At 45.1% G+C, this 24714-nt stretch overlaps 2 protein-coding genes across 2 annotated transcripts in view; both read right to left on the bottom strand.

Annotated features, from left to right (window-relative positions):
• LOC116968503 (histone H2B-like) overlaps window positions 1-24714 on the bottom strand; it is a 158304-nt gene that overhangs the window by 58232 nt on the left and 75358 nt on the right. The gene's annotated exons all lie outside the window — the stretch shown is intronic.
• Window positions 16832-24714, bottom strand: part of LOC116968392 — a 39446-nt gene continuing 31563 nt past the window's right edge. The window contains exon 4 of the mRNA XM_033015175.1: window positions 16832-17252. Coding sequence (XP_032871066.1) covers window positions 16925-17252 — 328 coding nt within the window. The 3' untranslated portion in view covers window positions 16832-16924. The remainder of the gene's footprint in view (window positions 17253-24714) is intronic.

Here is a 24714-nt window from a genome sequence, read left to right as displayed (position 1 = left end):
TCACTAGGGGGAAGGCGGTATTTTTTAAAGGCATATCTTGTCTCTCTAGGTGGTCGTTTTATTCTCCTAGGTTTAGGTTCGTAAAATGGTTCTGGTGATCGCACTCTGTCTTTAAACACGGGAGCTATTTTCTTTCTCTTGCTCCTTGTACTGAGCACCACTGAAATATCTGTTAGTGCTGGTGCTGTTGGGGTCAAAGAACTCTGTGCTGGTGCTGCTGTCTGGTGAGCAGGTGATACTATAGGATCAGTAGGGAATGTGAGTGGTGCTGCAGGCACAGGAGTTGGTCTGTGAGGCACATGAGGTGTTGGATGTGGAGGTGGCATATAGGGAGTGCAAGGGGCATTTGGTGGAGGCTGCAAACTTCTCTTAATTCGAATACTCTCCCAATCTTCCAAATATTCTTCATCTCCCAAACCAAAGCTAACCAACTTACAATGGAAACAATAGCTCAAGCTATTCACACTTCACTCCCAAAATTTTACAAATTTAACACATGACTGAACAAGTTCGCTCACAAAACAATGGCCAAAAGTTCTTCAACGCAGCAGTATGTCTCTCGCACAATCAATCTATCTCCTTTCAACCGGGTACCGAAGAATCTTTCACGCAAATCTCACACACAGAAATCACACAGCTTTTAAATCGGTAAACACTCTCAGCTCAAGGTGGGGACCACCTTCTCAACGGAACAATCAAACACACTTCAGCAGCAAATCTCCTACACTTACACACTTCAATCCAAACAGTTTAAGAATAATGAGTAAGCCATTTAGAACGGAGACAAGGAAACATTTTTTCTCACAGAGAGTGGTGAGTCTGTGGAATTCTCTGCCTCAGAGGGCAGTGGAGGCAGGTTCTCTGGATGCTTTCAAGAGAGAGCTACATAGGGCTCTTAAAGATAGCGGAGTCAGAGGATATGGGGAGAAGGCAGGAATGGGGTACTGATTGGGGATGATCAGCCATGATCACATTGAATGGCGGTGCTGGCTCGAATGGCTGAATGTCCTATTGTCTATTGTCAAACAAAAGCAGATAAGGTTGCAACACGCAAGCAAAATCGCATTGAAACAAGAAATAATACTACTAATGCTCTCTGATCATAAGCTTATACGGTTCACCATCCCTTCTCCGACACCTCGCCCCTGCTTCCTCCGAGAAATCACCTTCCATAATCTAAAATCCATGGATCCCCACCATCTCTCTGACCTGCCCTCCACCACTCTCCCCCTGGATTCAACCCATATCTCACCTGATGATCTCACAAACCATCTCAACTCCACCTTGTCTACCTCCCTTAACATTCTGGCCCCCCTCAAAACAAGAACCGTAACTTTCAACCCATCTTCACCCTGGTACACACCTGCACTTCGTAAGCTGAAACAGACTGGTCGCCGACTTGTACGACTCACAAAGAAATCATCTCTCACAGTCCACCATGAAGCTTACAAACTCCACCTCACTGATTACAAAGATGCCCTCATTGCTGCAAAATCTTCCTACCCCTCCTCCATATTCACCGAACCCTGCCTAAACCACAGAACCCTCTTCTCCACAGTGGGCAACCTCCTCAAGCCTCGAGCCAACACTCTCCCTACCTCTACTCCGGATCTCTGCAACTCATTCCTCCACTTTTTCGCTGATAAAATCAGCACCATCTATCAATCTTTATCCCCTGTACCCGACTCCCCAGCATCTACTCCACCACCTACCAAGGCCCCTCCTTTCAACATCTCCACTGACCTCCTTACCCCTCCTCCACACTGCTTCCTCTCCCAGTTTGACCTGGTCACCCCTACTGAAATCTCCACTCATCAGCTCTCCCAAACCCACTACCTGCTCCCTCGACCCTCTCCCCACTCCCCTGCTGAAGTCCTGCCTCCCCGTTCTCTGCCCCTACCTCACTAATCTCTTCAACTCCTCATTGTCCCAAGGAATTGTCTCCTCCGCTTTCAAAACTGCTGCTGTCACACCAATCTGAAAGAAACCTGGTCTTGATCCCTCCTCTCTCATTAACTACCGCCCAATCTCAAACCTCCCCTTTTTTTCAAAAACCCTGGAGCGTATCGTTGCGTCACAACTTCATTCCCACCTCCTTTCGTATAACCTATTTGAACCCCTCCAATCTGGCTTTCGCCCCCTCCATAGCACAGAAACTGCTCTCCTCAAAGTCCTCAACGACCTCCTCATCTCTGCTGACACTGGTTCCCTCAACATCCTCATCCTCCTCGACCTGAGCGCAGCCTTCGATACAGTGAACCATAACATCCTGCTCACCAGACTCAAAGACCTCGGCATTGAAGGTTCTGCACTCAGCTGGCTCCGTTCCTACCTTTCCAACAGATCCCACTTCATCTCTCTCCACAACCACACCTCTGCTACAGCCACAGTCACTCAAGGCGTTCCCCAAGGCTCCGTACTCGGCCCACTCCTCTTCATCATCTACATCCTCCCCCTTGGTCAGATACTCCGCCACTTCAATCTGGACTTCCACTGTTACGCTGATGACACCCAGATCTACCTTGGCACCAAATCCCCCCACAACCCCCCCCCTCTCCCATATCAACTCCTGTTTGTCAGCTATAAAAACCTGGATGCAACATAATTTCCTCAAACTCAACAGCGATAAGACAGAATTCCTCCTCATAGGCTCCAAAGCCACACTCAGCAAAATCAATAACCCCACTCTCACCATCGACGGCACCACTGTCTCCCCATCTCCCCAGGCCCGCAACCTTGGCGTGATCTTTGATTCCACCCTCTCCCTTGAGCCTCACATCTGCCATGTCATTAAAACCTCCTTCTTTCATCTCCGCAACATCGCCAAACTCAGACCCTCTCTCACACCGCCCGCTGCTGAAAGACTCATCCATGCCTTCATCTCCTCCCGACTGGACTATTGCAACTCACTTCTCCTTGGCATCAGCTCCACCTACATCAACCGACTCCAACTGGTCCAGAACGCAGCCGCCCGACTCATCACCCACACCAAATCCTGGCATCACATTACTCCAGTCCTCAAACAACTTCACTGGCTTCCCATCTCCCACTGGATCACCTACAAAATCCTGGTCCTCACCTACAAAGCCCTCCACCATCTGCCCCCCCCCCCATATCTCACTGACCTCCTCTCCCCCTACCAACCCTCACGGTCCGTCAGATCCACATCAGCCGGTCTCCTCTCCATCCACAAGTCCAATTCTCCAGGGCAGCTCCCAGGCTCTGGAACTCCCTCCCCCAACTGATCCGCAATTCCGTGTCCTTCACCATCTTCCAGTCCCGCCTCAAGACCCATCACTTCACCTCTGCCTATCCTTAGCCCCACGTCCCCCTCCCTTTTCATCTGTGCATTAATTGCCTTGTTATTGTGTTTTGTATTGAATTCTGTCTTTACTTTGTGTACTAGTCATGTCTCTACTATTTATTTCATTCCCCTTACATGTTTTTCCTCTACCTGCAAAATTTTTGTAAGGTGTCCTTGAGACTCTTGAAAGGCGCCCATAAATAAAATGTATTATTGTTATTATTATTGATGTTTAATTAAGATACCCTCTCATCCTTCTAAATTCCAGAGTGTACAAGCCCAGCCGCTCCATTATATCAATATATGACGGTCCCGCCATCCGGGAATTAACCTTGTGAACCTACGCTGCACTGCTTCAATGGCAAGAATGTCCTTCCTCAAATTTGGAGACCAAAACTGCACACAGTACTCCAGGTGTGGTCTCACTAGGGCCCTGTACAACTGCAGAATTGTTAAAGTTATTTTTGATTATAACAGATAACAACACAAAAGTTAATAATACAATAACGACTTTACTTCGCCAGCCGGGTGTGGGAGTCAACTCTCACAGTATGTAAAATACACACTACAGAGTTTCTCTCTACACACACACAGAGGTAATGTTCAATCAGATATATTTACACCCTAATAATCAGCAATTCAGCAATTCTTTATCTTACATAGCATTGTACAGCCTCTTGCCTTGTCCATACATGGATAAAATCAGAAGATTGACAGGTTCTTCCAATAGAGGAAAGGTTAACCCATATATGGTTATGCTGAAGGTGCTATTTTTTGCAGATTCAAGCACTCTTGTTTTCTTTACCTTGTTGATTAATTGTTTGTACATTGCAATCTATAGAGCAGAGGGAAAGAACTTGTCTGAACATCTCGCTTGTGCAATAGAAGGGCAAAACATTCATGTTATTGTGCTGTAATGTCGCTAGTGTAGTAGGAGAAAGGTTAGGTTTTCATTTTCTAACTTCTAAATCTACAGCAGAATCCATTTTGTAACTTCTAAATCTTTAAATTATTTGAGAAGGACTACTTTGCTCCTATACTCAACTCCTCTTGGATGAAGGCCAACATGCCACTCGCTTTCTTCACTGCCTGCAGCACCTGCATGCTAACTTTCAGTGACTGATGATCAAGGACCCCCAGATGTCCCCTTGTACTTCCCCTTTTCCCAACTTGACACCATTCAGATAATAATCTGCCTTCCTGTTTCTGCTACCAAAGTGGATAACCTCACATTTATCCACATTAATTGCATCTGCCGTGCATCTGCCCACTCACCCAAACTGTCCAACTCACCCTGGCTCCTCATAGTAGGTATGTTGCAAAGCCTACCTGAAGCGTGGCTGAAAATCTGTCGCTGCGGGTGTGCGCGATTTTGGCGCCGTTTAGAGGGGGCGGGTTTAAAACGCGATTTTCTCTAAGCTGTTCCAATCGAAAATGTTCAGCCTAGTTAATTATTAACGAAAAATCGCTGGAAGACCCCGTCGCAAAAGCTATTATTAGGTTTAAAGCCCTTGAATAATAGTTATAGTAGTTTAAAAATCAATCTCTAAACCCGCGACCGCCAGCAACCGCAGGGTCTCATAAAGCAAACCACAGAAGGTAGGCTGTATATTTTTACATTAAAAAGGGCTTCTTAAGATCCCTTTATACAAAGTTTAATATTGCGAGAAGCTCATTTTGGGCCCATTATATCCCGCAGTATTTTTCTCGGCATTTGGAGCACAAATCTACCGCAATGTGAACGTTCTAAACCAGCGAGTTCCACAGGATCCCACTGGAAAGCTGATTTAAATGGACATTTATTTACAGCAATTAAACACTAAATTCCTTCCATTTGGCCTATAAATTAATGTAAATGAGATTTAAAAATCATGTTTTATTGTGAATTATTTGTGAATATTATTTGGACATTTAGGCTATTTAAAAATGTTAATCATTTATTAAGAAATGGATAGATGTTTAGATCTAGTAATTGAAGTCTGAAATTAGCTACAATTAGGTAACTAACTAATTATATGCTTTAATTTCAGGTCATCCAAGTAAGATTATTTTATATTTGTTTCAGAATGCTTCAATCTATGATAACTGAAAATTTCATTCAGTTCTCTTAATTTTTAAGAAAGTTATGGGCTTTTGACTGTTCACGATCACAGCTTTTTTGTTATGTCCATAGAAAATCAATAGGGAACAAGATGCTCATTTCCCAGTATGAAAATGGCCATAACTTTTTAAATACTTGAGATATGAAAGTGAATTAGGTGTCAAATTAAACTTATTTTTATGCTTTATCTGATGGGATAAATTACAGACTTGATTTTTAAAATCTCAAAATTTTGTAACATTGCTACTCATAGCATCCTCCTCACAATTCACACTGCCACCCAGCTTTGTGTCATCTGCAAATTTGCTAATGTTGGTTTTAATCCCTTCATCTAAATCATTAATGTATATTGTAAATAGCTGATGTCCCAGCACCGAGCCTTGCGGTACCCCACTAGTCACTGCCTGCCATTCTGAAAGGGACCCGTTAATCCCTACTCTTTGCTTATGTCTGCAAACCAATTTTCTATTAATCTCAATACCCTACCCCCAATACCATGTACTCTAATTTTGCCCACTAATCTCAGGTTATGTGGGACCTTATCATGCTTTCTGAGAGTCCAGGTACACCACATCCACTAGCTCTTCCATGTCCATTTTCCTAGTAACATCCTCAAAAAATTCCAGAAGATTAGTCAAGCATGATTTCCCCCTTCGTAAATCCATGCTGACTCGGACCGATCCTGCTACTGCTATCCAAATGTGCCACTATTTCATCTTTTATAATTGACGCCAGCATCATCCCCACCACCGATGTCAGGCTAACTGGTCTATAATTGGAAAATGATCACCAATGCTTCCACAATTTCTAGAGCTACTTCCTTAAGTACTCTGGGATGCAGACCATCAGGCCCAGGGGATTTATCAGCCTTCAGTCGCATCAGTCTACCCAACATCATTTCCTAAATTTCCTTCAGTTCCTCCCTCACCCTAGATCCTCTGGCCACAAGTACGTCAGGGAGATTGTTTGTGTCTTCCTTAGTGAACACAGATCCAAAGTACCTGTTCAACTCGTCTGCCATTTCCATGTTCCCCATAAAAGAAATCACCTTTTTCAGTCTTCAAGGGTCCAACTTTGGTCTTAACTAATTTTTACCTCTTCACATCTCTAAAGATCCTGACACATCCGATATTCCCTTCTCCCTCTCAAATTGTAGATTAAAACGTATCATATTATGGTCACTACCTCCTGATGGCTCATTTACGTTGAGTTATCATTGAGGTAAAACATGGGTCCGGCCGCAGCTGTCCCAGGATGGAAGTGTGGGCCCTGGTCCTGATCTTCGGCCCGCGGATGCAGGACCATGAGGTTTATTCCACGTCCTGGGACCAGGGGTCGTGGGATGGGAAGGGGAAGTATTGACTTGACTTAACTGAAACGGTCGATGCAGAGAAACTGCTCCCTGCAGCAGGTAAGTCTAAGAATGGTCGACAGGCGCTCCCACTGAGAAATAAAAGTAGAACATTTTGGAAACATTAGGCAGGTCGGTCAGCACCTACGGTGAGAAAAGCAGAGTTTTGGTTCCAGGTCTCAGCTCTGTTTCTATCACCGCAGTCACTGCCTGAGCTGCTGAGAACTCCCAGCATGTGTTATGTTTATCTTGGGCTTCCAGCATCTACAGATTTTATTTTCTTCCCATCTAAAAAATGGAAGCTGAGGTTAAGGACTGAACTGAACTGGGGTTGGTCTGTACTGCTAAAGTTTAGAAGAATAAGATGTGATCTCACGGCTTCTCTTGTGGTTTGTAGACTGACCCGTAGGGATGAACAAGATGACGATTGCATCGAACGTGCCATCCCATGTGGATCTGGGACCTGACTAGTGGAATCTTGTGGACATGAGCGCTCCTTTACCATAGACATCGGGGCCTTCTCTTCTTGATTGTCGGTGAGTGAACAGTGAGTGTGTGTTTGTACCTTACTCCACCAGTCCCTGCCTCAGGTTTAATAATGCCATCCTCGTGTTCAAATCCCTTCTTTGCCCTCACCCTTTCTGTAACCTCCTCCACTCTTCTGGCCCTCTGAAATCTATGCTCTCCTCCACCTGTGTCAATGTCATGTCCCTTCCCTTTTCAGATTGGAGGACTCTGACCAGTGGTGTGCTGCAGGAATTATTACTTGGTCTTTTCTTGAGTGTAAATAACTTAATTCCCTTGCTCCAATCCCGACCTGAAACATTCCCTCCATAAATGCAGCATATACGTGTTGAGTTCATCCAGCACAGCGCGTAAATGTAGAACTGTTGGTTTGTAAGTTCGTTGACAACCCCAAAATTGGTGAAGTTACGGTCAGTGAAGAAGGTTGTGAAAGTATACAACAGGATACAGATCAGCCTCAGAAATGGAATGAGAAATGGGAGATGGTGTTTGATTGGAGCAAATGAAAGGAGTTGCACTTTGGAAGGTCTAATGTAAGGGGAAAGTATATAGTTAATGTCCGGATTCTCAACAGCATTGACGTGTAGGGGGATTTTGGGGTCTACTACAGCAACTTAAAAGTGGGATCACAAGTAAATAGTGTGGTAAAGATGGCAGTTAATGAGATAATTACATCATCTTACGATGAGAGACTACGTGCCCTGCGCTCCCACCCTCATAAAGATCAGCTGGAAGTTATGTTTGTCTCACGTATCTTACTATTATGCTTCGGTAATTATTGTCTGTGATTTCACACCGCTGCTTTGAAGATTGATGCGCATGCGCACGGACGGGGTCTTCTTCACGTAGTCCCTCATCGTACCTCCTCATAAAATAAAGATCAAACTTCAAACTGGTAAGCTCGTTTAATCTTACAATTTTACTTCGGAGTCACGTGAGTGACTACGTGAAGATTTCAAAGCTCTGTGATTTTCATGCCGTGAGAAACGAGTCTACACAACCACAACTGCTTTATGACAATGAGGGAAAACCTTCATAATGCATACAGTCATGACATTAATTTAAAACATGCTGATGCTGTTAATGAAGTAATAATCATAGTAACACCTCCCGGGTGGTTCTATAAATAAAGTATGTAAATAGAGTTGCCAAATACCTTTGGTCTGGCATTGGGTTATTATAAATGTTTGGAAAAAACAAACCTATTCATTTTTTACCATGCTCCAGCTGTTAGGATGTGATCCAACGGAACGTAAGATTCAGATTCAGATTCAGATTCAGATTAAATTTTAATTGTCATTGTCAGTGTACAGTACAGAGACAACGAAATGCATTTAGCATCTCCCTGGAAGAGCGACATAGCAAATGATTTGAATAAATAATAATAAGTGATAATAAGTGTCCGTGGGGTGGGGGGGTGATTGGCAGTCACCGAGGTACGTTGTTGAGTAGAGTGACAGCCGCCGGGAAGAAGCTGTTCCTGGACCTGCTGGTTCGGCAACGGAGAGACCTGTAGCGCCTCCCGGATGGTAGGAGGGTAAACAGTCCATGGTTGGGGTGAGAGCAGTCCTTGGCGATGCTGAGCGCCCTCCGCAGTCAACGCTTGCTTTGGACAGACTCAATGGAGGGGAGCGAGGAACCGGTGATGCGTTGGGCAATTTTCACCACCCTCTGCAATGCCTTCCGGTCGGAGACAGAGCAGTTGCCATACCATACTGTGATGCAGTTGGTAAGGATGCTCTCGATGGTGCAGCGGTAGAAGTTCACCAGGATCTAAGGAGACAGATGGACCTTCTTCAGTCTCCTCAGGAAGAAGAGACGCTGGTGAGCCTTCTTGATCAGAGTTGAGGTATTGTGGGTCCAAGAGAGGTCATCGGAGATGTTGACTCCCAGGAACCTGAAGCTAGAAACATGTTCCACCTCCGTCCCGTTAATGTGGATGTGGGTGTGCGTGCCGCCCCTGGACTTCCTAAAGTCTACAATGAGCTCCTTGGTCTTCTTGGAGTTAAGGGCCAGGTTGTTGTGAGCGCACCATGCTGCTAAGTGCTGGACCTCCTCCCTGTAGGCCGACTCATCGTTGTTGCTGATGAGGCCAATCACCGTTGTATCATCTGCATACTTGATGATGGTGTTAGTACCATGTACAGGTGTGCAGTCATAGGTGAAGAGGGAGTAGAGGAGGGGGCTCAGCACACAGCCCTGTGGAACGCCGGTGTTCAGGGTGAGGGTTGAAGAGGTGTGCTTGTCTAACCTAACAGACTGGGGTCTGTTGGTTAGAAAGTCCAGTATCCAGTTGCAGAGGGAGGGGTCGATGCCCAGGTTACCGAGTTTGGTGATCAGTTTTGATGGTATAATGGTGTTGAATGCTGAGCTGTAATCGATGAACAGCATTCTTACGTAAGTGTCTCTGTTGTCGAGGTGGGAGAGGGCGGAGTGAAGTGCCGTTGAGATGGCATCCTCCGTACTCCTGTTCTTGCGGTAGGCAAACTGATAGGGATCCAGTGTGGGGGGTAGGCAGCTTTTGAGGTGTGCCAGGACCAGCCTCTCGAAGCACTTGGTGATGATGGGGGTAAGTGCAAGTGGGCGGAAGTCGTTGAGGCTTGCCGCAGTGGAGTGTTTTGGCACTGGCACGATGGAGGTGGTTTTAAGGCACGTGGGGACAACTGCTTGGGCAAGTGACAGGTTGAAGATGTCAGTCCAGACGGAAACAACCCTTGCTGCTGATGTTGCAGCAGCCCTGGTGCAGTGAGATCTGAAATCAGTATCTACTCCTGCATAGATGAACCGGTTTTATCCCTGGACATCATCTGACCGGATACGGTTTTTCTCTTTTTTTTATTTTTATAACAAGCATAGCAAGTTCAGAGCCTTAAAACTCTTGGTAACCTTAACATATAGTTGTATATGTGTGCCCTCACATAGCCAAAGGTCCCTGGGTATGCCTTGAACTATTTTCAGACTTGACACCCCTTCTGCTGTGCTTAAGTAATTATAAACATAAAATATTATATTTTATTTACAGATGTAATCATCCTGTACCTTCGCAATATGTAGCAACAGCACCTGTTGCGCTCCCTGTGCCAGTAGGATAACTACCTTATGAGAGCCGGCCAGACTAAGCATGTAACTGGAGCTCTCTTATGAAACAGTGTTAACAGTTTCAGTATCCCTTACTGTCTTGTTGTTGTCCTGGGAACTTTTTGTTAAAGATATCTTTACAAACTTGATATCCGAGTTGAACCAACAGAGTAAGTCCCATTTGTTACAGTAAATATGATGGGAAACACATTGACACAATTAATGGCCTTATCACTTAAATTATTGTCAAAAGACCAATTAACAATAAACTCCAAGACGTCCATAGTCTATACCATTTTAAATGGAAGATTAGCATTAAACAACACTTCCCATTTCCTGCAAAGAAATGTACTGTTTTTTGGTGCTATATCAGCACTTTGGAGTGAACCCATACTTGGGTAAGTGTGCCAACTCCAGCCGTAGGGCAGTCTAATTCAGATACTGCAGAGCATAAATTGATTTTAACATGCAACGGCTGATTTCCCTAGCCATAGCCTCTTATAAGGTTGTCTTATTATCCCCGACAATTGGGAATTTAAGCTGCATAGACCAATCAGACAGTAGGAAATCTAAAGCGGGATCTTGATGACTTTACTTGAAGACCCGACTGGCCAGGCAAAATGGAAGAAAATAAACCATTCCTCCTCCTTGTAGGGAGAATGTATTTTTTGCCATTCTTATGCCGCATATTTTTTTTTTTTTTCCCCCAACCTGTAAATAAGCATGACAGCAACATATCAGTATACGGTGTTCCATTGAACCCAAATCATCAATACTGTGTGATCCAATACCCATTCTGTGTTGTCATGATCTGTACTTGATAATACACCTGTGGCAAACAAAATTAGTTAAACCACTACAGGTTATTTTATTTTTACTTGATTGCACCCATGTGACCAACATATGCCACCATCATAGTGTATCAACCTGAAATTGAAGACGCAGAATAAGCTTATTTGCTCAATCACTCTTCCCATCGAATGCATGTAGGATCTATAAATAGTTATACAAATAGCTCAAGAATTGATAATCATGCAAATCTCCTCCACATCCAAACTGGAGATGACCTTTGCAATATCCTACGTTAGGCCATATTACTGTAATATTTTCTGACCAACTGCTAGAATAATGCTGCATACTGTTTGTACATCATAGTGGCTTTGGTAGCTTCAGCTAGTACAATACAATACAATGCAATATAATACAGTTGTATTCCTCACGTTGCACATAGGTGCAAGTGAAATGAATTTATCAGCAGCAGCAGTAGTAATAGTGTCAGTATATTAACCATGATTTACATGGCACTTTTAGAATTTGCCATTTAACATGATGTCAATTTTCCCACTTGCACAGCTGAATCACAGCTATATATTGCCAATTAGTCTAATGACTAGCGGCTGATACTAACCACAGGGCTATTACAGATTTCTATAACTGTAATATGTTTCCCAGAGCTGCGTCATAGGCCAATTAATAGCTAAAGCTAAAGCTAAAATCCAATGGCCAACCAGTCTATTTAGTAACAACTGCTGGCGCTGGCTCTCCCATAGGCCTGCGCTGCCATAGACTATGCATGCATTTTTAAGCAGCCCTATCTCAAGGTGCTGCTGGCGTGGGCACTCCTATAGGCCTGCGCTGCCATAGACTAGGCATCAAACAGCCCTATCTCAAGGTGCTGCTGGCGTGGGCACTCCTATAGGCCTGCGCTGCCATAGACTAGGCATCAAACAGCCCTATCTCAAGGTGCTGCTGGCACTAGCTCTCCCATAGGCCCATGCTGCCATAGACTAAGCTTCAAGCAGCCCTGTTCCAAGGCGCTGCTGGTGCGGGCTGTACCATAGACCCACGCTGCCATATACTAGGCGTCAAACAGCCCTGTTTCAAGGTGCTGCCGGCGCGGGCTCTCCCATAGGCCCACGCTGCCATACTAGGCATGAAGCAGCTCTGTTCCAAGGCGCTGCTGGTGCGGGCTCTCACATAGGCCCACGCTGCCATAGACTAGGCATTCAAATAAGCAGCCCTGTTCCAAAGGAGCAGCCACGCTGACACACTTCCTAGTGTGTCTAGATGGAATATCTTCACCATTATTATTCTCCTAACCAACTTCAAAAGATTTTTATAACTTACTGGAGGGGAACCCTCCCAGCACTAATGCTGACCTTTGAGGTTTAGTTTTGAACCCATATCCTGGGGACCACTGTAGTCTGGAAACCATATTGCTACTGGATTTCCCTACCCTAGGAACCCTAGCATCTGTATATTTTACCGGAGGGGAACCCTGCCGGTACTGGGGCTGACCATCTAATGGGTTTTACCTCGCCATATCGGGGAACCCCACATCTATCTCTATTACCGGAGGGAAACCCTGCCGGTATTAGGGTTAGCCGTCTAAACGGTTTTACCCCACTATCTCGGGGAACCCCACCATCTATCTCTATTACCGGAGGGGAACCCTCACGGCAACAGGTCTATCCGTTCTTTAAACGGAGCCTCCAGAGGAATCCACTCCTCTGAGAATAACGCTTTAATTTAAAAAGTACCCGTAATTACCCGGGTCTCTGGCACTGCAAATCAGCAATTTCTTAAAACATTAACAATTGCAGACCCGACTTACCAGCTATACTGGTTCCCTCGTCAGCCTCGCAATGTACCGGCAGGAAACCTCTATAACAGAGGTTCCTGCACGAAATCTAAGAAAAGGTCTGAAATAAAAACCTTACCTTCTTAGTTTAACTTACCGCTGGCAAGCAGGCGACATGCTTGTCAGACCGGTGCATCTGCCATGTGAACGACAATATGAGCGCCATGCGCACGGACGGGGTCTTCTTCACGTAGTCACTCACGTGACTCCGAAGTAAAATGTACTTTGTCAGTCGGTGTATTGCGTAAAAGGGTCAGGAAGCCAAGTTGCAGCCTTGGTGTATTGTCCATTACAGGAATGTTGGAGAGAGTGCAGAATATGTTTAACAGAATGTTGCCTGGATTAGACGGCATTTGCTATAAGGCAAGGTTGCATAAAATTGGATTGTTTTCACTGGAGCCTGAGGTAGAAGTAGATAGAATTAGGAGGGCATATATAGTGTGGATAGTCTGATCCTTTTTCTCTGGCTGAAATTGTCAAAAACGAGATGGCTTAGCTTTTGGGTTTGAGACACAAAGTTTAAAAGAGATGTGTGTGACCACTGATTTACACAGGGGGGCAGGATGCCTGGAATGTGTTGTCTGGAATGTGCTGGCAGATAGAATAGTGGCATTTAAGAGGCTTTGGATAGACACATGGATATAGAGGGATATGAATCACATGCAGGCAGAGGGGATTAATTAAACTTGGCATCGTGTTTGTTTAGTTTAGTTTGTAGATACAGAGTGGAAACAGGCCCTTCAGCCCATCGAGTCTGCACCGACCAGCAATCCCCGCACATTAACACTATCCTACACACACGAGGGACAATTTATACTTACACCAAGACAAGCCAATAACCTACATACCTGTACGTCTTTGGAGAGTGGGAGGAAACCGAAATCCCGCAGAAAACCCACAGTCATCGGGAGAACGGACAGACTCCGTATAGACAGCACCCGTAGTCGGATTCATTTGGGCCTGTTCCTGCGATGTTCTATGTTCTTCTGTTTTTAGATGCTGCAGGGATCAGTGTTGGTTGCTGTTGTGTGTCATGTATATTTACATAAATAAGTGGCATAATTATAAAGTTTACAGATTACTCCACAGTTAGTGGTAGAGTGGAGAGTGAAGAGGGGTATCTAAGTTTACAACTGAATACTGATCAACTGGGAAAGCGGGCATGGGAATGGCAATGTAACTTAATTTGGACAAGTGTGTAGTGATGCATTTTGAAAGTTAAACCACGTAGGAGTATACAATGACCACACACAATCTTATACGTCTTAACCTGGTCAGTCTCCACTGCTCCAAGGAAATCAAGCCCAGCCTATCCAGTCTCTCCATATAACTGAATGATTGTCCCTCAGGATACATCCTGGTGAATCTCCTCTCCAGTGTAATCTTGTCCTTCCTACAATATGGCACCAGAGAAGTCCACATTGTTCCAGCTCTGTCCTCACCAAAGTTTTAAAAGGTTCTTGTAAGACGTGTGTTCTGACCAATAAAGACAAATATCCCACAGGCCTTCTTCACCACCCATCCTAACTGTGCCGCCACGTTCAGGAGTATTTTGCATGTCCATCAACATCTCTCTGTTCCACAATATCTCCTCAGCCCATGGTACATCTGACTCTTGTTTAACCCTGCAAAATGCTTCACCTCACAATAATCAGGACTTTGTTCCATTTGTCAATTTACCAGCTGATCCATATCATTCTATAGTCCAAGACTGCACTCCTCACAGCAGTTCTTGTGCTATCTGTAAACCTGTCAACCATACCTCCTGCATTCGCATCTGAATTGTTAAATAAGATGGCAAATAGCAAGGGACCCAGCACTGATCCCTGTGGTACACCACTGCTGACAGGATTTCAATCACAAAGGCAACCTTCTAACATCACCTTCCATCTCTTATCACCAAGCTACTTTTGGATACTTATGGCCACATTACTTTGAATACCATGGGTCTAATGTTTTGGACCGGCCTTCTGTGTAGGCCTGTCTGAGGTCCATGTGAACCACATCTACCAAAGAGCCATTATCAATATATTTAGTTACTTTTTCATAAATCTCAATTACATTCGTCAGATTGGATCTCCCACCAACAAATCAGTGTTATCTGAACGATCCCTGCCTTTCCAAAAGCAGATTATTCCCGTCACTCAAAGCGTTTTCTAAGAAATCCCACACAAGTGCCCCTAGACTAACTATCTTGTTATTGTCTGGCTTATCCCTGTTGCTCTTCCTGAATAAAGGTGCGTCATTTGTTGTCTTCCAGTCACTCAGCATCTCAGCTGTGGCCAATAAAGATATAAATATCCCCGTAAGCATCTCCATGCCCAACAAAGCAGCCTGGTATATTTTTCATCAGTCCTGGGGAATTATCCACCTTTCAGCCTGTTAAGATATGCGAGTGATCTCGAGAAATTCAATTAACACTTAAAATCTCCAGCCACAATGAATTATAAGAGAACAAACAGGCCTGATTCTTTCCCTGGTAATACTTTTGCTCTTAATCTATTTAGCAATCTTCCTGAGATTTTCCTTGATCTGAGCTGCCACTAATTTTCCTGATTCCTCTTTCCCTCCTGAATTTATTTCACAACTACCACCTTCTCCCCCCAGCCCCCTCTCTCTATTCATGAAGTCTCTGCGTGGGACCTTGCCAAAGGTTGTTTGATGTCCATGTGAACCACATCTCTCTTTACTGCTTTTCTTAATTTATTTAATCAATCCCTCAACATCCCTCGAGATTCAGGAATCCCTGGACTTTCTGCCCTAATGGAGCACGTTGGACATGAACTCTGAAATAACTCCAACTTCCCTGTACATGTACATTTCCCTGCAAGTCACATCTCCCCATCCACATTTGCCAGGTTCTTTGTAATGATCATGAAATGGTCCTTTCTCCAATTCAGACACTTAAGTTCCTGAAAATACTTCTCATATTTCCATAACTACTTTGAAACTTTGAGTTGCTCTCACTATCCCAAAAGTGATTGCACACTGACACTTTATCCACTTGCCCAGCCTCATTGCCTGGGATTGGGTCCAGCAATGCCCCATCCCTAGTGAGACTATTCATGTACTGAAACAAAGATTCTCCTTGATGCACTTTAAAAATCCTACCCCTGATCCTTCATAGACCAAAATGCAACATCTCTTATTTGTCAGAGTTAAATTCCATCTGTCATTCCTTGTCCCACCTTCCCAACTGCTCTAGATCAGCACGGACTGCAGTATCATTGGTTGCGGGTTGAATTTCAAATTTTCCGCCAATTTCATTTCAGCCGGGAACTGAGGGATGTATTTTATTATGATTCTGATGAATTCAGTTTCTGTCAACTTAATATCAAATCCACTTTAACATCGCTTAAATCATGACTGAATATGCGGCGTGGATTTACAGACCGGATCCCGGTGCAGACGGAATTCAGCTCTGCTCGTGACTGGAAATAAGCGACTGTTACCCAGGGAACGGGTTGGAGTCGACCCTCCTGTTGCTGCATTAATCATGAGGTATATCGGTAAAAGGGAAACTGACATCGCCTTGTTTATAATAATAATTATAATAATGGATGGGATTTATATAGCGCCTTTCTAATACTCAAGGCGCTTTACATCGCATTATTCATTCACTCCTCAGTCACACTCGGTGGTGGTAAGCTACTTCTGTAGCCACAGCTGCCCTGGGGCAGACTGACGGAAGCGTGGCTGCCATTCTGCGCCTACGGCCCCTCCGACCACCACCAATCACTCACACACAGGCAAAGGTGGGTGAAGTGTCTTGCCCAAGGACACAACGACATTATGCACTCCAGTTTAATTTAACACATTCCAATCTGCATCTATTCCAATTCCCTAGTCTCTGCTCTTTCTGTGAGGTTGTGGGCGGCTCTTAGAAGAGCCTTTGTTTTGTGTTGGAATAAAGGGGATAGTTATTTAGCCGCCGAACCCGTAGAGAGTGCGGCCCTGTCGTTTCAGAGCGTACACCACATCCATGGCAGTGACCGTCTTGCGCTTGGCGTGCTCGGTGTAGGTGACCGCGTCCCTGATCACATTCTCCAGAAAAACTTTCAGCACCCCGCGGGTCTCCTCGTAGATCAGACCCGAGATCCGCTTGACCCCACCACGCCGAGCCAGGCGGCGGATAGCTGGCTTGGTGATGCCCTGGATGTTATCGCGAAGCACTTTGCGGTGCCGCTTTGCTCCTCCTTTGCCTAATCCTTTGCCTCCTTTCCCTCTGCCAGACATGAAGACCCATCCCACTCTCTACAATGACTACAGACCAGTAGCGCTCACTTCTCACATAATGAAGACATTTGAGAGACTTGTCCTTTCCTACATCAGGACTAGTGTGTCAAATCACATGGATCCTTTGCAGTTTGCATATCAGCCTAACATCAGTGTCGATGATGCCCTCATTTACATGCTGCAGAGGGTGTACACACATTTGGACACTGCTGATGCATCTGTAAGGATTACTTTTTTTGACTTTTCAAGCGCCTTCAACACTATTCAGCCCCGACTGCTAGGGGAGAAGATGGAGAAGATGAAAGTGGATCCATCACTGGTACTGTGGTGTTTGGATTACCTTTCCCTCAGACCACAGTACGTGCGCCTACAGAACAGTGTCTCGGGCACCATCTTGAGCAGCACAGGGGCTCCACAAGGAACTGTGCTGGCTCCGTTCCTGTTTACCATCTACACAGCGGATCTCCAATGGAACACCAACAGCTGCTTTTTGCAGAAGTTTTCGGATGATACAGCTGTTGTCGGCCTCATTAAAGGGGGCAATGAGGAGGAATACAGAGACATTATAAGTAACTTTGTGGAGTGGAGCGCACACAATAATCTCCATCTCAACACCAAAAAAACAAAGGAGATAGTGGTGGACTTTAGGAGGGGGAGGAGGAGGACTCAAGCAACGCCGATCACCATTAAGGGCACTGAGGTGGAGGTGGTTGCTAATCACAGGTACCTTGGGGTGCAGCTTGACAGTGAGCTGAACTGGAAGTGTCATATGGAGGCGGTGTACAGGAGGGGACAAAGCCGACTGTATTTTTTAAGGAGGCTGAGGTCTTTTAATATCTGCCAACCCCTACTGTGCAGTGTCTACCATTCAGTGGTGGCCAGTGCTCTGTTCTTTGCTGTGGCCTGTTGGGGAGATGGCGCCCGTATAGCGGATAAAAACAGATTGGACAAACTAATCAGGAAGGCCGGCTCAGTGGTCGGGGCTGAGCAACGAACGGTCCAGCAGGTGGCGGAGGCCAGAACTCTAAATAAACTAGGTTCCATAATGACAAACCCCACTCACCCACTCCATGCCCTGAAGGTGATCAAGAGCAGCATCTTCAGCCAGAGGCTGATTGCACCAATGTGCAAAACGGAGAGATACAGGAAGTCCTGTTTACCAGCTGCTATAAGACTTTATAATGAGCATAAATAACTGCACTTTTTTTAAATTAATTGTATTTTAACTTGTATTTTAACGTATTTTAACTTGTTATGTATGAAAGCGTGGTGTTATGTTTGTCTTGAAGCTGTCGTGGCACTGTAATTTCCTGAAAAGGATTATTAAAGGAATAATCTAATCTAATCTAATGATGCTGCTTCACTCGAGTCGCTGCTCAGTGACAAGCTGACTGTTGCTGTCTTCTTTTATACGCAGCGCCCCGACCTGCCGGGGAAATGCAGAGAAAGAGGTAGGAGGGGAAAAGGCAGAATCAGAGTGACAGACAGAAGGAGGGACGTCTCTCATCTTCCAGCTCCGCCCCCGGTTCTTTTGCAAGACGCCCCACAGACCGAGATGTTGCCGATGACATTGCACTACTAGCAGAGTCGAGACCAAAGATCCTAAGCTCATAAATAAAGTGAATCAACGTTTCTAGTTCTAAGATTGGGGAAATCTAGAATGCCAACAAATACGTGATTTAACTTCTACAGGTTTACAGTGGAGAACATAGTGACTGGTTGTTTCATGGCGAACGTACCCCCGGTCACGTGACCGTCCCGACCAATGACGAGGGTTGTGAATACACAGCTTCACCACTAGGTGCCGCTACAAAGTGATGTCATCTGGGAAATTCAGGGAAGTGAACAATGAAGATGGACACAAAATGCCAAAGTAACTCAGTGGGACAGGCAGCATTTCTGGATAGAGGAATGGGTGATGATTCAGGTCGAGATACTTCTTCAGACTGGGAATCAGGAGAGAGGGAGACACAGAGATAAAGAAGGGTAAGATGTGAGATGCAGTTCAAGAAAGAAGTGCATGCAGTTGTAGAATAGATCATTGTTAGCTAGGAAAAGGTGACAACGAAGCAAACAGAGATGATAGATCATGTACTGGCAGTCTGAAGAAGACTGATGAAGTCATGTACTTCATTAGTCTGAAGAAGGGTCTCGACCCGAGACGTCGCCCATTCCTTCTCTCCATAGATGCTGCCTCACCCGCTGAGTTTCTCCAGCATTTTTGATATACATTAGGCATTTGGTTAGATTCAGATCAAAGGTTTTATGGAAAATTTGGGAGATGACAAGCTGGAGTGAACCGAAGATTGTCTGATAGAGTATGAACATACGGTAAATTGATCCTTCTCTGGTTGGCCACTGACATTAGTGGTGTGTCACAGCAATCAGGGACTGGGCCCAAACTTCTTACACGTAATGTCACTGACTCCTCTGAAAACTGAATATTTGGTTACTGAACATTGATGGTGCAAAGAGAAGTTGTAAAGTACACCGTGAAGGGGACTTACGGATACAATGGAGTATATCTAGGTTAGGTAAGTGGGCAGAGATCTGGCATATTTTATCCTCGATGCGTCAACATACCTATGGAGTAAAGTACACAGTTCCATGAAAGTTTCATTGAGTAAATAGGCTGGTGAAGAAGGTCTGTGGCATGCTTCCCTTCCGAGGTTAGGGCAGGAATATAAGTAATGGTATGTTATATTGCAACTTCACTTAACACTGGTTCATCCACATCTGCAGTATTGTGTACCGTTCTAGTCACCACACTATGGGAAGAATGTGGTTGGGTTGGAGTGAGTGCAGAGGTGATTCACCAGCATCTTGCCTGGACTGGAGACATTCAGTTGTGAGAAAACATTTCAGATTCTTGTTTTGTTTTCCCTGCAGTGAAGGAGATTGATTATTAACCAGATGAAAGTATATAGGGCTGTAATATCTACTGATAGATGAGATCATCAAAATTTATTCCCCCTTCCATGTGTATTAAAAACAAGAGAGCAGAGTTGTGTTTTGATGGTTGACACTTGAATCATGTTGCCAGAGGAGATGGTGGAATCAGGTGCCATCACCGTGTTTGAGGCAATTAGACTGTTAAATAGGAAGGTACTATAGGCCACAGTCCTAAAGAAGGCAAATGGGATTAATATAGATGAGGAAAAGAGATGGACATGGAGGGCAAAGTTCCCCTTTCTGGGCTGCAGCCTTCTGTCGCTCTGAATGTAGAAATGTCCTTTTTGGGGAAAACAGAAGCACGTTTGGACAGCTAGATCGTTAGTAAATGGCCAAGGGTACACAAATGCGACTCGCTCAGGTAGTCCCTTGGTCAGCATGAACTCAGAACTGCTGTAGCTTTGGGAGCAACAACAACAGCAGCAGCAGGAGGAGATTAGCAAGAGATACGACTGATTGGCTCGAGCCCAAGTGGGAGGAGAGAAGTGAAAACAGTTTAAGTACAGGTCAAGGACAGGCAGACTTGACTCAGAACTGCTGTAGCTTTGGGAGCAACAACAACAGCAGCAGCAGCAGGAGATTAGCAAGAGATACGACTGATTGGCTCTAGCCCAAGTGCTGGGAAAACAGCTGAAAACTGAGGAATTTAGTTTGTAAATTGGTAAATCAGGCAATTTATCAGTCAATTTAAGTAAGACTGCTCTTAGGGAGCGGCAGTGAGGGAAGTGCCCTGTGAGAAAAGTGTGAGTCTTTGGCTCGAGAGTCTTCGGAGAGGAGGCTGAGGAGAGGAGACTAAGCAAAACACTGCAGAGGGAGAGACGAAAGAAGGAGATGTCAGGCAAGCTGATTCAGTGTGATGCTTGCAGTATGTGGGAGGTCAAGGACACCGCTGGTGCCTCTGGCTGCTACAAATGCGAAAAGTGCATCCAGGTAGAGCTCCTGAAGGGCCGTGTTGGGGAACTGGAGAAGCAAGTGGATGACCTCCGGTTCGTCCGAGAAACGGAGTCGTTCCTCGACAAGTCCTACAGTACGATTGTTACACCTAAGGTACTGGAAGAGAGAAGGTGGGAGACAGTGAGAACGGGAGGGAAGCATGGAATGCCAACGTCCCCGGGTGTTGTACCTCTTGTGAACAGGTTCACCCACTTAGAAGCTGTCGGGACAGAAGAGATGTTTACACTGGGCGGCGGACTGGCTTGTGATGCGAATAGGGCTGTTGAGCCAAAACCAAAAAGGCCTAAGGCAGGCAACGCCATTGTAGTAGGAGACTCCATTGTGAGAGGTACGGACAGGGGTTTCTGCGGCAACAGACGGGATGCGAGGATGGTGTGCTGCCTTCCTGGTGCCAGGATCCAGGATGTCACGGACAGAGTGCAGAAAATCCTCAAGGGCGAAGGTGAACATCCGGAAGTGGTAGTGCATGTCGGCACAAACGATGTCGGAAAGAAGGGGATGAATATTCTGCAGCGTGACTTTAGAGAGCTCGGAAAAATGCTGAAAAGCAGGACCTCCAGGGTTGTTATCTCCGGTTTGCTTCCAGTTCCTCGTGCTGGCGAGAGCAGGAACAGGGAGATACGGGACCTGAACGTGTGGCTGAGGAACTGGTGCACGGGGCAGGGATTTGGATTCTTAGATCACTGGGATCTGTTTTGGGGTAAGGGGGAACTGTACAAAAGGGACGGATTGCATCTTAACAGGTGTGGGACCAGCATTCTGGCAGGCAGGTTTGCCACTGCTACACGGGTGGTTTTAAACTGAATAAGGGGGGTGGGGTGTCGAATGGGCTAGTGGAGGATGGAGTTAAAGGGAAAGGGTTTCTTAAATGTGTGAGCGTAGAGACAGAGGGGTGTAAAATGAGGGTAGAAGCAATAGGTAGCAAGGTGAAAAGTAAAAGTGGCAGGCCGGAAAATCCAGGGCAAAAATCAAAAAGGGCCACTTTTCAACAAAATTGTATAAGGGGTAAGAGTGTTGTAAAAACAATCCTGAAGGCTTTGTGTCTCAATGCGAGGAGCATTCGTAATAAGGTGGATGAGTTGAATGTGCAGATAGCTATTAATGACTATGATATAGTTGGGATCACGGAGACATGGCTCCAGGGTGACCAAGGCTGGGAGCTGAACATCCAGGGATATTCAATATTCAGGAGGGATAGAGAGAAAGGAAAAGGAGGTGGGGTAGCGTTGCTGACTAGAGAGGAGATTAACGCAATGGAAAGGAAGGACATTAGTTTGCAGGATGTGGGATCGGTATGGGTAGAGCTGCGGAACACTAAGGGGCAGAAAACGCTGGTGGGTGTTGTGTACAGGCCACCTAACAGTAGTAGTGAAGTTGGAGATGGTATCAAACAGGAAATTAGAAATGCGTGCGACAAAGGCAAAACCGTTATAATGGGTGACTTCAATCTACATATAGATTGGGTGAATCAAATTGGCAGGGGTGCTGAGGAAGAGGATTTTTTGGAATGTATGCGGGATAGTTATCTAAATCAACATGTAGAGGAACCAACGAGAGAGCAGGCTATTTTAGACTGGGTATTGAGTAATGAGGAAGGGTTAGTTAGCAGTCTTGTTGTACGTGCCCCCTTGGGCAAGAGTGACCATAATATGGTTGAGTTCTTCATTAGGATGGAGAGTGACATTGTTAATTCAGAAACAATGGTTCTGAACTTAAAGAAAGGTAACTTTGAGGGTATGAGACGTGAATTGGCCAAGATTGACTGGCAATTAATTCTAAAAGGGTTGACGGTGGATATGCAATGGAAGACATTTAAAGACTGCATGGATGAACTACAAAAATTGTTCATCCCAGTTTGGCAAAAGAATAAATCAGGGAAGGTGGTGCATCCGTGGATAACAAGGGAAATCAGGGATAGTATCAAAGCGAAGGATGATGCGTACAAATTAGCCAGAAAAAGCAGCATACCGGAGGACTGGGAGAAATTCAGAGACCAGCAGAGGAGGACAAAGAGCTTAATTAGGAAAGGAAAAATAGATTATGAAAGAAAACTGGCAGGGAACATAAAAACTGACTGCAAAAGTTTTTATAGATATGTGAAAAGAAAGAGATTAGTTAAAACAAATGTAGGTCCCTTGCAGTCAGAAACGGGTGAGTTGATCATGGGGAACAAGGATATGGCGGACCAATTGAATAACTACTTTGGTTCCGTCTTCACTAAGGAAGACATAAATAATCTGCCGGAAATAGCAGGGGACCGCGGGTCAAAGGAGTTGGAGGAATTGAGTGAAATCCAGGTTAGCCGGGAAGTGGTGTTGGGTAAATTGAATGGATTAAAGGCCGATAAATCCCCAGGGCCAGATAGGCTGCATCCCAGAGTACTTAAGGAAGTAGCTCCAGAAATAGTGGATGCATTAGTAATAATCTTTCAAAACTCTTTAGATTCTGGAGTAGTTCCTGAGGATTGGCGGGTAGCAAACGTAACCCCACTTTTTAAGAAGGGAGGGAGAGAGAAAACGGGGAATTACAGACCAGTTAGTCTAACATCGGTAGTGGGGAAACTGCTAGAGTCAGTTATTAAAGATGGGATAGCAGCACATTTGGAAAGTGGTGAAATCATTGGACAAAGTCAGCATGGATTTACAAAAGGTAAATCATGTCTGACGAATCTTATAGAATTTTTCGAGGATGTAACTAGTAGCGTGGATAGGGGAGAACCAGTGGATGTGGTGTATCTGGACTTCCAGAAGGCTTTCGACAAGGTCCCACATAAGAGATTAGTTTACAAACTTAAAGCACACGGCATTGAGGGTTCAGTATTGATGTGGATAGAGAACTGGCTGGCAAACAGGAAGCAAAGAGTAGGAGTAAACGGGTCCTTTTCACAATGGCAGGCAGTGACTAGTGGGGTACCGCAAGGCTCAGTGCTGGGACCCCAGCTATTTACAATATATATTAATGATCTGGATGAGGGAATTGAAGGCAATATCTCCAAGTTTGCGGATGACACTAAGCTGGGGGGCAGTGTTAGCTGTGAGGAGGATGCTAGGAGACTGCAAGGTGACTTGGATAGGCTGGGTGAGTGGGCAAATGTTTGGCAGATGCAGTATAATGTGGATAAATGTGAGGTTATCCATTTTGGTGGCAAAAACAGGAAAGCAGACTATTATCTAAATGGTGGCCGACTAGGAAAAGGGGAGATGCAGCGAGACCTGGGTGTCATGGTACACCAGTCATTGAAAGTGGGCATGCAGGTGCAGCAGGCAGTGAAGAAAGCGAATGGTATGTTAGCTTTCATAGCAAAAGGATTTGAGTATAGGAGCAGGGAGGTTCTACTGCAGTTGTACAGGGTCTTGGTGAGACCACACCTGGAGTATTGCGTACAGTTTTGGTCTCCAAATCTGAGGAAGGACATTATTGCCATAGAGGGAGTGCAGAGAAGGTTCACCAGACTGATTCCTGGGATGTCAGGACTGTCTTATGAAGAAAGACTGGATGGACTTGGTTTATACTCTCTAGAATTTAGGAGATTGAGAGGGGATCTTATAGAAACTTACAAAATTCTTAAGGGG

This window comes from Amblyraja radiata, chromosome 45, assembly GCF_010909765.2.
Source record: "Amblyraja radiata isolate CabotCenter1 chromosome 45, sAmbRad1.1.pri, whole genome shotgun sequence".
Taxonomy (NCBI): Eukaryota; Metazoa; Chordata; class Chondrichthyes; order Rajiformes; family Rajidae; genus Amblyraja; species Amblyraja radiata.
This window is presented reverse-complemented; position numbering and strand designations above follow the sequence as displayed.